Source organism: Glossina fuscipes, unplaced genomic scaffold (genome assembly GCF_014805625.2).
Source record: "Glossina fuscipes isolate IAEA_lab_2018 unplaced genomic scaffold, Yale_Gfus_2 27, whole genome shotgun sequence".
Lineage (NCBI taxonomy): Eukaryota > Metazoa > Arthropoda > Insecta > Diptera > Glossinidae > Glossina > Glossina fuscipes.
This window is the reverse complement of record NW_023998422.1, coordinates 375501-391147: the sequence shown is the minus strand read 5'-3', so window position 1 is coordinate 391147 and position 15647 is coordinate 375501. Positions and strand designations below refer to the sequence as shown.

Here is a 15647-nt window from a genome sequence, read left to right as displayed (position 1 = left end):
GGGCAGAGAGCTAAGAACAAGCCCCCTCGCAATGAAAGGGACAGAGGGCCAAGTAGAAGCTCTCCTCGCAATGAAAGAGGCAGAGGGCTGAGAAGAAGCCCCCGGACCGGAGACAGACCAGTAATCATTCTTAAACATTATTACTAAAAAACATAATATAATAAAAATATAAAGCAATAATGTTATAATCCTATTTGTTTTCTTTTCATCTTGGCACCTAATAATAAGAACGTGTGTAGGAAAATGAGTAGGCGATTGAAAAAAACGAAAAAGAAGTTTTGATTTGAGTTGGAAGTAATTTGAAAAAAAAAAGAGAAAGAAAAATTTTCTCGTTTACAATTTGTGTAAAAAAATCTTTTAAATTGCTAATAGAAAATTTGTACTTTAAAAGACTTTCAAATAAATTCATATCAGTCAATATTCAAAGAAAAAAACAATTGGAAAATTTGTTAAAATCGTTCCGGATACGTTTTAAACTGTTGAGAAGGGGCCTGCGGATACCAGAAATTACTGTACGATAGCCTGGATCTGAGCAGCAGAACTCAAGAATTGCAAAGATTTCGTGATAATTCCAGAACAAGTCAAAGCTCTAAAGAACAACGAAAAATCCTAAAGTCTTCTGTATCTCCTATCACAATTGAAGTAAAAGACTCTCAATAGGCTGCAACGCATTTTCAAGTCCTTCGAAATGAATGGTCACATATCACACACAAAGATTGGTAGTTTAAAAGTTATTTAATTGTTTAGTTTTTTTTTTTTTTCTACAAAAAAAAAATAATTATAAAAATTCGGCGAGTTTTAAAATAGGTGAGTTAAATTATATTGTACTTTCCTCGGTGTTGGCCGTTAAATTGGCTTTGTGCATACTCAAAGAAATCTCAGACAAGATTTTATCATGCTCATTAAAGGTTCCAGAAACAATTAGCAAATCATCTATGTAAACAAATGCTTGATGAATCGCTTTATTCAAACATTGTAAACGCCGGTATCGTCATCTAATGGCATTTGCCACAAGGCATCTTTTAGATGGAGGCTTGTAATGAATTTTACCTTTGGTAATGCACTCCCTATCTATATAGCAATGGTAAAGGATAAGCGACTTTTACCGCGACACTGTTCACATTTCGGGGGTCTAAACAAAATCGAGCTTTTTTTTTGGTTTGCTAGCTAGAGCAACAGGTGAGATGCAAGGGCTTTCGGATTTCTCTCCAACTCCTAGAGCAAGAATTCTATCAATTTCTGCAAACAGATGCTTTTCTACAATAGGTGACACGGCAGTCGGAACCATTATCCCTTTAACAACACATTGCATCATAATACGCGTCATGTTTTTCGCACAATTTTTGTTTCCCATTGCGAAGCAATTCTCCCAAATTTTGATTTGAGTGGCAATCTCGAAACTCTATTTTCACCATACAAAGATTCCCACTCAATTACTTGGACTTTGCGATGGTGTCTCCAATACTAATACAAAAACTTTGCCTACAAACAATAAACGGAGATTTTTCATACGAAGATCAACATACATCTTCACAAGAATACTATTAATGAAAAAGTTGTGACCCGACGTTTCAAAAGTTTCATCTTATCAAATGAAAAGGTAAAACAAAGAAAGATAAAAAAAAAGTGTCACTTTTGTAAATTTTACAGCACACGTATGAGGTGAGGAATATTTCTACTGTTGTATTAGCATTTAATGTGAACGTAAGGAAGCCAATAATTAATTATTATAATTATTGACTATTAATAACAATTGAGAAGAACTTCGAATGAAATTTTTGAAAGAGTATGGTATTTTCACAAAAATCATTTTCCCCAAAGACGGAGAAATTATTGTTGTTGAGCACTTCTATGTTTGAAAAGAAATCACAATCAATTGAAACTGATTTCCTGCTCTCGTTTCTAAGCGATCAGTTGTCAAGTTAAAGCACAAAAAACAAAACTGTATAAGCGCCGCTTATTTATTTACAACTAGGTTTTTTTTTTAAACTAAACGCTATCAGCGTCAGGACTTAATATGGTCCGAAGAAAAGGTGTGCTTTTTTTCATGGTAGGAAATGCTTTAAAGCAATTAAGGGATAGCTACGGTCATAGTAATATGGTACAGTTCCCAGTCCTCATCTTAAAATACGTAGGAAGAATAGAATTTGGTTCTTTTCCTCAAAATCTCCGCCAACTCTTCCATACTTTGATATCAATGACGGCTATGAGAAGCAAAATTGGAAAGAAGCAAATAAGGTGCAAAAGGAGAAAGTAGAAAAGATTGACGTCAACCATGAGCTGGCCTACTATAAATACCAATTTCTTATTGGCACGAAAATTTGATGCAAACAGATGCACTCGCCAAACATTGCGATGCAAACAGATGCACTCGCCAAACATTGCGATGCAATTCTGCCAGGCTGCCATAAGAACGGACGTGGTACAAGCAATCTCAATACAATAATGTGAAGGATTTGTTTTGGTGGGACGGACAGCATAATTTTTTGCCTACGAGGGCGGGGAAGAGCCAAGTTCATCCCAATTAATGGCCTAAAGCGATCATTAGCTTCATAATACTATACTCGAACTGACAATTTTTAAGAAACTTACTCTTTAAGAGGACAATTAGCGTAAGTATCGTTGAAAAGGTAACCTTGTGCATAATCTTGTGCATAACAACAGGTTACCTTTTAACCGAAAAACTATTTTAATTACGAAATTTTTTTGTTTTTGTGAAATGAAAAACGTCTGCTGCCATGATCGAGTAGTTCATTTATTTCCTTTAAGATGTGGTCCACTCATTTATTATTACGGCCACGTTTCCTTCTCGGTATTTGTAATTCTTCTTCATCAGAACTGGCTGTTTCTTGTATAACTTTATTGCGTGGTTTTTGCTTATTCTTATTACTTTTAGGAGGCTCATCTTCAAAATCGCTTGATGAGTTACTGGACTCATGAGCTGATGAAGATTCTGAAGAATCTTGTTTTCCACGTCTTCGCCGATTATTGGAACGCGTTGAAGCTTTGCCAGATTTTTTCTTTGAATATCTTACCTTTTTACCGGTTTCTTTATCATTTTCACTGTTACGTTCCTCATCCTCATTTGTAGGTTCTCTTATCTTTAAACAATCATTTATACGAGTATCGAGCTCACCGATTAATGTCTTTAGTTCGGGTTTAGCTAATTTTGAGGTATTGCTGATTATTAATTTGAACGACTGATAGACTTCATCGATTTGTACTTTATCTTTAAAATACTGCAAATTATCGATCAATTTTTTGATAGTTTTTTCATTGTACGATAACAGACTTAGGCAATAAGCTATATCACGCCATTGTCTTTCATCACGAGTTACCGGAAAACGTAGACAAAGCTTTTCCACTAAGGTTTCGACTTGACGGTCTTTATGTATCAGGCCCAATATATAACGCATTATTATGCGATATTTCTCTTCTTCTAGATTCGAGGAACTGTCACTCAATTTGGAAATGATATCCGGTAACACGTTATATAAAATGTTCGATTTATTCGCGATTTCTTTAAAGAACTGTTGAGTTATATTTTTAATCGCGTCATTATCATCCACTATACATATTGCTAAATCCGCGATTTGGCCTTTAACGCGTATCATCTCATGCAGGATTAGATGGGATAACATTTTCACTGCCGTTAAACGCAACTCTGTGTTTTCATCGTGTAATGTCGAATAAAAATGACCAGTCCATGGTTCAATAATATTAGGAAAGCGAAATGTGAGATCTGATAGGCCGATCACAATGTTGCATTTGATTTTGATATTTTTGGTATGACTGAGAATATTCATCAAGAAAGGCATATAAGACTCACAAACTCGTGATGAAACGCACATAAAACGTACAAGAGCCAAAGAGGCTGATTGCTGTAACGTCGGATCACGATATTTAAATGGATATTTACAAATCTCTAAAATGTAGGGGAACAGTTTCGGTAATAAAGCATTTTCGTCATGAAATAAAATCTCCTCGCAGATATGATTGATTAATTCCGCCACATTATCTTCAGCAGTAGCACCTACTAAGTCTTCGTCAGGCTGTAAAAAAGAAGCATCTTATAAGTATTCCTACTTTTTATTTGCTGTTTTTTTAAAACAAACCTCCTGCTGCGGTTCGGCTGCCGCGCCTGTTAAACGTTTCAACGATTCGGTGGCAGACATATTTAAATTAGTCGTTTTGCGGCGGTTTTCATTACAATTCGTGAAAGCGCTCTTCTTTTTCTTCTGTTCACATTCTGCTAATTCTTGGCGGTATTTCATGTTATTGTAAACATCGATATCAAGAAATATCATTTCCTTCAATGCCATATAACCAATCATGAAAATGAAGCGAGTTAAAAGGAACACCGGCATTTTCAATTGAGACGCCACTGTTAGGTGCGATTGCGTGCCCGGTATAGCTTGTGAAAAAGGAGTCTCAAGGGACTGGGCGTGTTGAGACGCTGTCATCTCACCCAATTGAACAGCAAACTTTTTAAATTGCTTTAATATATCGGAAACCAGGGTTTGGGAAATCACGTCTGGGGTCTGACATAATCGATAATAAAATTGCAATGTTTTCATTGTAACTTGATCAAAATCGGGTATTCGAGGATGAAAGAAGAACTTTGAATACATTTCAGTGACTTTTTGTACTATGCTGTGATCGGCTTCATACCGTTTGTAGTATTTTGTTGCCGATGATTGGTCGATTGAGTTTAGTAGAAACTCCAAACAGCCGCTGTAGATACGAGGATCTTGTTTGCCTCGCAAACCCAAACCGATACTTTCAATAATGCTAATATTGGCTGACGCTATTGACGACTTCGCGTAAGAACACATTATCAATAACTGTAAAGCTAAACGCGACTCATTTTCTGTAGTGCCTTCCAATTTCAAAGTAAAGCGTTCAAATAGCACTTGTATAATTAAGCTATCAATGTCTTCATTGTGAACCCATTCTTTCATTAAGCATTCCATTGCAGTGTAGTGACCATATTCGAGACTTTCTAGGAACCGAGAGAGATTCTGCACGACATGCAAAGCATGTGTCCTATGAAGAAAGGGCGAGAAACAATTTTATTGTAGTTAAGACTTGTTTGTGTTCAAGAGTTTCACTTCACTTACCTGCCTGTTTGATCAGTAGTAAATAGAACCTTTTTATAGGCATCGGATACAGCATCGCGCTTTTCTTTATCAGAAGACCAAACCAAATACAACATTTGTCGCATACCATTTTCTGTACCTTTGATACCGAACATATAGCCGGTTGTAAACAAATCAACCGCTTCAAAAACATCGGAATTTATTTTGGACAAAAGCATTTCTTGAAGCTTGGGCATGGCTTTAGAAATAGCTTTTGAAAACTCAATGGAATCTTGTAAAAATTTTACCGTTTTAATTTGAGTACCAAATTCTTCATTCTGTGCAAGAAAAGTAAAGAAAGGATAAACAAATGTAGCAAGAGTATTTAAAAGCGGAATTTCATAAATTCTAACTACATTAATAATTTTATAGAATTAAAAGTTTCGAATTATATGCGTAAGTCAAATGGCTACACGCAAGAGCTTAATATTAATATAACAAGACAAGGTCTAGTGAGGACAAAATAAATAAAAGGATTAAATAAAATATCTTAAGAACTAACGATTATTTCTTTAGAAAAATCTATCCAACTTAACTGGAAAGTGTTTGGAAAAATCGTGCACTTCAAACACAATATTTGGTCAAAAAGTATAATTCTCTGTCGGAGGATAACAGTTATCGTTGGCTTACTGAACTGCCGACGATGCCGCAAACGTAGCATGCTTTAAAAATGAACAATGATAAATTGGATAATGATTCCGGTGGTGGGATTAGTAATTCGTCTATATATATATATATATATATATATATATATATATGTGAATTATTGCAACTTAAGTCCTTAGGTATAAGTTTGAGGATTGAATACACTTCGCGTTGCACTTATATTTTCGACTTCAATGGCTTGTACTTTGATGTTAAATAAATAAATGATACAAAATGAAATGAATAGCGAATATTATATAAATATATATATAGCACTTTTAGTCCAATTGAAGATGGAAGTTGTCAAAAAACGAACGCAAATGGCAAAGAAAAAGTGCTTTTTCACCAAGGCAACGCGGGGGAATACATATCCAGCCTCCAGCGACTGTTATCAATTGGCGGATTTCGATTTTGACAGGTAACGAAATATTGAAAATGCATTGAACTGATCTTATCACTCTTGAAGGAGTCGAAAAGAATGCTTTTTCTTGCTTAGAAATAAAATCGAAACATTTTTCTGATACGTACACTATCTTTACAACCGTTGGCCAAAAAGATGTAAGATTTCAGCAAAGCCAAATAGTAAGCACACTGTTCTTCCTCTTTTAACGAAAGCCTATGAAAACATAAAAGCTTATCCGGTTATCTTCCATCAATTGACTTGAAAAAATCCTACCTCAGTTCTGAATTGCCAGCAACATGGTCAGCTTTTCGCACTAATGAAACTGCTTCTTCATATTTCTCTTCCAACAACATTGTGTTAATACGCTGCACTAAATCTTCATAGGTTTCTTGCGTCGGTGGTGGATCTTCAGTTTGTTTTACAATGTCTTCTATGAAGGGCAACATTTTTGGTATCACAAGACTCCATTTTTCTTCCAGTTCCTCCGCCTGCTTTCGTTCTGCAGCCAATAATGCTGATAGTCTTTCCATTTTCTCTACCTCTTCATTATATTTTTTCTGCAATTCGGCCAGAGTTAGTTTTGCTGCAAATGGATTTCTTTCCAGAAAGGCTTTAATTAATTGAACGGCTTGTTTACGCACTGAGCATGTTTTATCTTCCAGCCTTTCTACTGCAGCGCATAAAACTTTCAGCTGAAAAGATAGAGGGACAGCCTGTTCTTCTTTCATGTGATTCCATATTTGTAAAACTTTAGCTCTAACATGCGCTGATATATCATTGATATGCATCAATAAATTTTCCAAAAATTCATCACGTGCTTCTTTCATATCCTCTGGCAGTTCTTCAGAAGTAAGTTCACCTACTACAGCATCACCCATAATTTGTAAAATGCAATTGCGCAATACATGTGATTCACACCCAAGCAGTTCATCGCCCAACGTAGATAAATGAGGTATCATTAGTTTTGGAGCAATCGTTGCAAGTTCCGCAAGAAAGTTCGAAAAATAACGTGATACAAGCGTGTCGGCTGAACCCATAGATAAACTTTCAATTATTTCTTTAATCAGAACCGAAAAAACAGTGGATATGCCGAATTCTTCATGCAAAATGTTGATTCCGTACGCTACTGATCGACCGGCATGTTCCGTAGAACGCAAAATTTGCAAAATTCTCACAGGGAAGTTTATAGCGTGATTATAACGTTTGATGGCGATACCGAAAATCTGGAAAATAGTCTCCACAACATGGCGATTGTCATTGCGCACATGCAACAGTTCCAAGGTGCGATAACATACCTCGCATAACATACTAAAATATAGGTTCGAACGACGCACTTAAATCAACTGTGTTCTTATATATTTCAATATTCACTTACTTGACAAAATTTTCTTCTGCCACTGGTGGACTCCATAATTTTTGTAACGGACATTGCATTAAATTATACAATTGTATCAGAAATTTACTGCGTTTAACGTCCCAATCAGGATATTCCTCTAATGTATCAAACAGTTTGTTGCCTTTTCTCTTTTGTTGACTATTTTGATGTTGTTGCTGCAAGCGTACTATATTCCCATCAATTTTACGCACCACATTCACTGACAGAAATAGACACATCTTAGTTAAATTTAAATAACCTTTACGATGCTGTGGTGCAGGCGGTTCCGTAGCCGCTAAAATTGGTGCCAAACTGCTGCCCAATTTGTCTACAGTTATAAACATTAAATCGAATGCACGGAACAAATTCTTCATAGCCGCTGCATCTGTGCTTTTATTTTCAATAACCGCGTAATAGGTATCAAAATGATCGAAAATATAAAACGGATCACTCTGAAATAACATCTGTTTGCAGGCTAATGCAAGCAAACATATCATAATAAACATTATAAGAATTATTTAAAAAAAAAAAAAACGATATAAAATCAGTATAAGACGATCATACATACCTTTCAATTTATCTGGTATTTCATTAGCACTATACAAATGCTTCACATAATAACTGTCGCCACTCGAATTTAATAGGTCCGTATTACTTGAGGGCAAATTAAATTGAAAATCCATTGTTTTAGTAAAGTTAATATAATTTTTTTTAGGCAGTTGTAAAGATATATCTAAGTCAATACAAAAAAATATTTTAAACGAATGCTTGTGACGCCAAAAGAGCTGCCATGATTATTGACGGAAAATAAAAGAAGAATATTGTAAATAAGAATTAGTTAAGGGCTCAACGCAACGCTCGCTTTGCTCAAATCAGTTGAACATACAACTTGCGTGCGTTGCTAAAACGTTGCTATGCAATGCAGTCCAACAGAAGCTAATTTCACTCCACAAAAACTTTAGTGTTTATTTGCGTAAGCGCTTGTGAAGAATTATAAAATTAATAAAGAGAAAAGTTTCTTTGGCTTATAATTTCCTTGAGACAAAACACGAAAAAACGAAAAACATATATTTATTGCAAGCAGGAAACGATTTTAATTATTGCGATTCACTATAGTTAATAAGATGATATTTATAATCAATTCGCAATCTTTGATAGGTTTATAAGAAAACATTTGAGCGCCAAAATTCAATTATTTGGATTATGATAATAACAATGATGTGGGAGCGTTACTGTGGCTGCCGTAAATGTAAAACGCGATGCTGGTTAAGGTGCTTATATGAAACCCAAAATGTGAATGGATTATTTCTGACCACATTTGACCACACGTACAGTGCGGTCGATTGTCTTAGAACCATCGCAGGTCTTGCGGGATGTTTTTTTTTACTCTGTTTTATTTGTCTTTGGCACACAAGTCGAAAAAGGAACGTGGATGCTTTCAAAAACATTTGTAATCTTTCACAAGTGCTGTAGATGGAAACCATGCATATATATGTGTACTGCATCCTCCATCCTAATTCTGGATCAAAATATTATATATATAATATTAAGGAAACTTACGATAAAAGACTATCCCCCTTCGGTGCACTGGCATCTCGATGGAGACTGCTTTTAAGCCCAATCGACCTTAATACCGGGAACAGTATTAAAGCAGTAGTAAAGTTGTTGCATATAATTTTATGAAAATTCATCATGCGCTATGCAAAGCATCGGCGAATAACGCCAGTAGAAATGCCTTTCATCTTCGCGATATTTTGGAAAATTATTAAAACCACCCAATTTAATGATACAGATTTAACATGAACTTTACATCCACGCAAGTTTTTTTTTTTTTGTTGGTATACAAAAGAGGAATGGTTCAGGCCTATAAACGATTAGACATAATATATTTAGTAATGTTACGAGTTTTTAATATAAGTTTTTCTGTAGAGCTTAAGCTTGATAACACCAATAAAGATGATAGTAGAGAAAGTAGATGATGCAGATCATGTGGTGATTGTTATTGACTTATTGGTGATTCGATGATGTAAATCGCTCCCGGTTAGTTGATCTTCAAGTTGTAATAGTGCAGTCAGTATTCTCTTTCTGGAGTTTAGTCGCAAAGATTGATATCAAGCGATGACTGTGTAGGAATTATTGATTTATGGATTGATAAAGTTTGTAAAAATACTATTAGGCAAGACAAAAAATATAATTATAATGATGATAGTTTGAAAGGAGAAGTCAGTAGTTTTAATAAAAGCAATCAACAGCTTAAGGTGAGTTTTATTGCGAGCACAAAAAATTTCATGTAGGTTATTACATATATTGAAGATTTCATACGAATATCTAGTATTGTCGAATTCACTGCATATAAAAATAAGATGCTCGGTTGACTATTGAAATTTACTCGTCTATTAAATCCTTAAAAAGTTGTTGGGCTTTCGATTCCTTTTGTTGCAAACTATTTTTCCATTGATTGACCGACGAACGGTACGTATCCACGCGTAATTTCGAATAAATAATCCGACCGGATTGTGAACCCTTTGCCATATTTGCTTTTTCCGCTAATTCTTTAACAATCGCAATTTTATGATTATCTTGAGCTTTAGCGAAACACATTTCCAAGACATGTGAACCATGTTTCGAAATGGCCAATTCTACATAAAAACCTTCCAATAATCTTATAAGTTTTTCACGCGACTTCTCGCCAATAAATCTACTTTGAAAGAAAGCGTCGGCTATATAGGAACCATTTGGTGTAGTGAGCCAGCCAATCAATTGTTCAGGAGGAGTTTCTAAAATGCAGTTAACTATAAATATAGGTTTATTAAATTGCAGCAGATCTTGTATTATCATTGAACCATGTAGATGCACAAAAGAGCTCTTGTCGTCCTTTACAATTTCATAAGGTTTCAATTTCAGTAAACATGGAAGAAAGAATTTCGATTTTTCTTTGGCAACACCAGTACTAGGAGGTACATGCAAAGCATTTTGCAGCGCGGTAATCATTTGAGCTTGTTTTGTCTGCAAACGCAAGCAAGCCGCTGTTAAAGCTTTTACGACGCCAGTATGTCCAATTTTTAATAAACTTTCTATATTTTCTTTCAATTCCTGAAAAACTGCGTCAAACTCATCTTTTTCTTTTGTATGTTGCAAAAGTTTTTGCACCGAAAAATTGGTTAGTGATTTCTCAGCTAAAATGTGCACACGGCCGGCGAATAAAAAGGTGTAAAGTTGCGATCTCAATTTGGGACCAGCGACTACTAACAGGGTTTCCAAAAGCCTAACTGAACTTTGATGTTGAAAAACTTTCGGTGCTTTGCTAACGTCTTTAAGATTTTCTTCTTGTTCCGTTTCACCATATACGGCATCCGACAATTCAGTATCTTTTGATTCATCGTTATCATCGTTTTCATGTTTTAAAAAAGCTTTCAACAGCAACTGTGTGCCAAACTGCTTTAGCATTTTTTTATCCAAAACCTTTAAAGCTATACAAATTGTACCAATTAAAGCTGAGGAGTGTTCTTGATAAGAAAGATCTGGAAATTGTGGCCACATTTGTAAACGCTGAGCAAACTCTTTACACGTTTCATGCCATTCATTCGGCACAACACTATATATTTTGCGATTGTGTATGTCTACCATTTTTCTTTCAGAAAAGGCTTTTTTTGGTTCATAAATGCCCGCCAAACTTAGTATGCACGTTCGCATTATGTGATTGGCACAAGAATCCCAAATAAAGTCCTCTAAATTGTTAAGCAAAAATTTACTCGTTTTCAAGACAAAATTAGCACAATTCCTCTTGTGATCCTCTGAAAAAGTATTGTTACGATTATAGAGCTCATCCGTAAATTGTTCACTGTCCACTTTAGACTTTTTATTGGCTGAGTGGTCGCTGACATTAAGGCTTTCTCCATCGACGAATCTTAAAAAGGCAATTTCTATTAATTTTTGCAATATATGAGAAGCAAAACTATCGGAGCACAATGGCCGAAAGTTTTCAGCGAAAGCTTGAAAATACGATTCCAGTCTCTCTGCCTCTGCAAAGCCCAACAACGATTCCAAAACTTTGCAAACAATTTGATTAGAAGATAACCTTACTTCTTGATCTTTTGTTTGGGCAAGTACATTATTGGCCATAGTTACTAAAAAAGCATAATAACAGTTATAAAATGTGCAAAATATCTATGATATATGAAAATCACCTTTATCTTCTACACTTTCAAAGCCGTTTTTCATGGCATCTAGTATATTTACGAAGTAAGAGAATTGCTCCTCATCAATTTGTGTTCCTCGGCCGTAAATTCCTTTCTTTGCAAATCCGTGAGCATTACTACGAAAACGGGAATTTTTGTTCTTACGTTTTTGTCTCGTTGCAAACGATTTTTTCCCGCTAAACATTTTCCTAGCTATAATTTGGTTAAAAATGAAATAAACGTGTATAAAAAATACCAAAACCTTCTTTTAAAAATATAGTTTATTCTTCTTCTTGAATATTCAGCGATTTGACTACAGGTAATCCGCAGCAGTATAGACAGAAAGCACAGAGCGATCACAAAGCTCTTTATAAAGTTGATAATAATTTACGGTATTGGTTAACCTTAGGTTCTTATGATTATTCGTTGACACTAATAAATGGTTCCACATTTTGCAAATGTTGTGTCCGTCATTATATATATTTTATTTATTTTAGCTTTTTCGTAAATTTCATTGTTATTCTAAACGGATTTTTACTTTTGTTTATTTATTTAATTACTTAAAATATTTTTCTTGAATTTTTTTCTTTTTTATATAAAAGAAGTATGGATCACACCTGTAAACGATAAAACCTACATATCAGCTTTTAATACAAGTTCTTCTTCAGAGCTTAAGGTTCACAACAGCAAATCTACCTCTTTGAATAAATTAAAGTTGGTAGAATTGGCATATTTTAAAAATTTTTGCTTGGAAGCTTACAATCTGCGAAAAATAGCAGAAAGTGAGATGTTCCACCAAGATTTTGGAGAGAAAAATTTCGTTATATGTAAATTTATATCAGAATTTTTGATTTCTGCTGAAAATGTGTTATGTATTGAGGAAATTTCACGATCTAAATTAACATCAGATAAGCGATCCAATAACATATTACGAGATATAAAACCGTTAATTTTTAGGACTATGATGACCTAAATATATGACCAGCAAGAGGAAGATCGGTAAAATATATTTATGGCAGTAAGATGATAACCTATAAAATATATTTACTTGATCATAAAGTAGAGCGAAGCTCCATTCACTTGATATATTCTCCTCTTACTGCTGCTAGTTCACAGAGGAAATTTCCACGTAAATTTAGCATACGAATAAATTTCATACTCTGAAGTTGTTGAGTGGAACAGATTTGCTCAATGTGATTATCACTTAAGAAGAGATATTGCAATTTACTCATTTTCATTTATATATGGCGTTCATTATTTCGCTTCTGCAACAATCAATTTGGATGAATTTTTTTTTGGTTCAAAAAACCAATAAGAAAAAAGAAAGGCAAAATTGACTTTTCTCTAAAACAATAGGAATGCGGCCAGTGCTATCTAGCCGAACATCTTTTAAAACATTTCATTTGAAATTTATAACACTTCATGGAGTAGAATTTGAAAAAGTAAGATCCAATCGACTTTCAATATTCGGACAAACATCGGAGTGTAAAAAGGTTGGTGTACGTCTATTTAAACAACTGGAGGAAGTACAGTTTATAATGTTGAAAGGTCTTTCCTTCTGTTGCTTGTAATCGAATCACCAAAACTGGTGAGTCTTGAGTTAAATTCTCTCCCCAAGAACCACGTTACGAAAACCGTCCAAAAAGTCTTTTATTAACTATTTAACTATTTCGTCGAAAGACTTCCCCGCCGCGATTCACAAAAAATTATCGACATTGTGCCCTGTAACCCTAAAGGCGATGTAAATTAGTTTGAACAGTTTGAGTTAGTCACAGAAACAAGGGAAAACAGAACCAAAAGAAGAAAACCCTCATTTTTGAAATGTAAGCAATTTATTGTTAAACATTAACAAACTTTGGTTTGGTGTTTTTCAATATATAAACGTTAGGTAGAATACTTCGATAGATCATTTTGCACATATTGAGGGAAAGGGATCGAACATTGCTACAGAGAATTGTTACAAAAAGCAGAAAGACTCTGTGAGTTGCTTCTAATCCACTTGCACTACCGGACAATGTGAAACTTTTTTGGATTTATTTATTTATAGTGTTGCATGTAGATTTCAGCAAAAGGTTCCAGTTTCAAAAGCTGCCTTTAAATACGTTTGTAACTTTGCAAAGGATTGTTAATTTCAATTGCTAAAAATGTAGCTCACAAGTAGAAAAGTTGACATGGCTGGGAGAAAAATGCTCTTTGTAGAAAGAAAAAGAATTTTCATACTCTGAAACTTTCATTCATTGTATTAAGTCTGGATGCGATTTGAACTGTTAATTAATGTTAGTCACTATATCTGACGATTATCTTTGTGCATTGAAGTAAAAGCACATTAAAAGATTTGCGGTGCAATAAAAATCAATAAAAGAAAGTTTTTTAATTACAAACAAATAGCAAATTGCAAGCAAATAGTACCAACAGAGCAGTTAATAGTGAAATAAACATATATAAACCTTAAAATATACGAACAAGATATTCATTGATAACAAATGAACAATATGTGCGCATCTTTATGACATTAAAAATGTAAGAAGAAAAAAATATAGCTAAAATTTATGGGCGTATCAAAATATTGGAATAAGTGAAATATATTACAAACATATGAAATATTATATACACGTATGTCACCAACATAAACAACAGTATATATTTGTCTGTTACAAACATGTTAACCAATATATCAATGTACCTTTATAAACATGTTACAAACAGTTTGCTAATTACAAATAAGTAGTAAAATGTAACATTAAAAACGACTAAATTGCGAAAACATATACGTATATATATTACTAGCATAAAAATCTTTCAACGCGTAAAACTGCACACGCGAGCATGTACGCCTATAGGTGGATTTTTAAAAAAAAGAAAAACAAAGGAAAGGAAGAACCATTAAAACACCTACAAGTACATTCAATCAAAAGGAAAAAGGTGTAACTTTAAGTTAGCCGAAAAACAGATATGTATTAATGAGTAAAAATAAAATCATAAAAAACCTGCAACTACCATCGAGCTAGGTTCATTCCTAACATTATTAGATAAAAGATTAACGAGACAGCAATAATTCATATAAAAACTCTTATAATTTACTTAATTCCAATTAAAAATACCCTTAAAAAATGATGAGGATTTTCTTTATTATTTAAATGAGTGAACGTTTTTTATAGCCATTTAAATCGAAACTCTACTGTGAAAAATTCTATCCATGAACAATATATTTAAGCGAGACAATTTAATGTATAATATAATAAAAGATAACAAGTGTGTGGTCGTCATGGAGATAGTTATGCATCAGCATCGATCATATCTACAAGTGTTTGGTCGTCATCATCATCAGAATAGTTAGCGGCAGCAGCATACAAGCACTGTTCCGATACTGTTCTCACATGTGTATTCCTTCAGTGTATAGAAACCCTTATTCGTGCAGTACTAGTTACATTTTCAATGACACGTGGGTCTATCTGTTTGCAGTCTCCGACCCTTTGATATTTTCAACATACGCAATTTTGCCTTTTCATATAAAAAGATAAAAGGGCAGAAAGTATGATATCAGATCGTACGCAATCTATGTTACACCTATTACAAATAGCTGGACCAGAGGATACATGAATATATATGTATGACATATATATGACAATATATATGTATGATATGTATGTGACAATACATATGTAGCTGGCGAATTAGCCTTGGAGCTGCCAAGATGGCATCAACGCTTTGGAGGCGTTATTCTCATTTTGGGGTTGGGACTTCAACTATACTGGGTTTTTGCAATAGTGGATTAGAAATAATAAATCATACGGGTTTGAATGTATACAAAAAAATAAAAGAAAAATAAAATAAGGCACAAGAAGAATTTTAAAGTTTTTCTTTTGAAGTTTTTTTTTAAACTTTCTTTTGTATTATTCGATTTTCAA

At 34.1% G+C, this 15647-nt stretch overlaps 2 protein-coding genes across 2 annotated transcripts; both read right to left on the bottom strand.

Annotated features, from left to right (window-relative positions):
- Window positions 1-1886: 1886 nt before the first annotated feature.
- On the bottom strand, window positions 1887-9073 carry LOC119635776 (condensin complex subunit 1). Its single transcript, XM_038030780.1, has 8 exons — window positions 9062-9073; window positions 8130-8346; window positions 7562-8036; window positions 6460-7494; window positions 6312-6399; window positions 5121-5416; window positions 4116-5046; window positions 1887-4052 (listed from the first exon to the last, which is right to left on the bottom strand). The coding sequence occupies exons 1-8, from the start codon at window positions 9071-9073 to the stop codon at window positions 2781-2783; spliced, it is 4326 nt and encodes a 1441-aa protein (XP_037886708.1). The 3' UTR covers window positions 1887-2780.
- Window positions 9074-9791: 718 nt separating this feature from the next.
- LOC119635728 (nucleolar protein 9) lies at window positions 9792-11989 on the bottom strand. The gene is made up of 2 exons (XM_038030712.1): window positions 11749-11989; window positions 9792-11688 (listed from the first exon to the last, which is right to left on the bottom strand). Exons 1-2 carry the CDS (start codon window positions 11942-11944, stop codon window positions 9947-9949), a joined length of 1938 nt encoding a protein of 645 aa, XP_037886640.1. The 5' UTR covers window positions 11945-11989; the 3' UTR covers window positions 9792-9946.
- Window positions 11990-15647: the final 3658 nt, after the last annotated feature.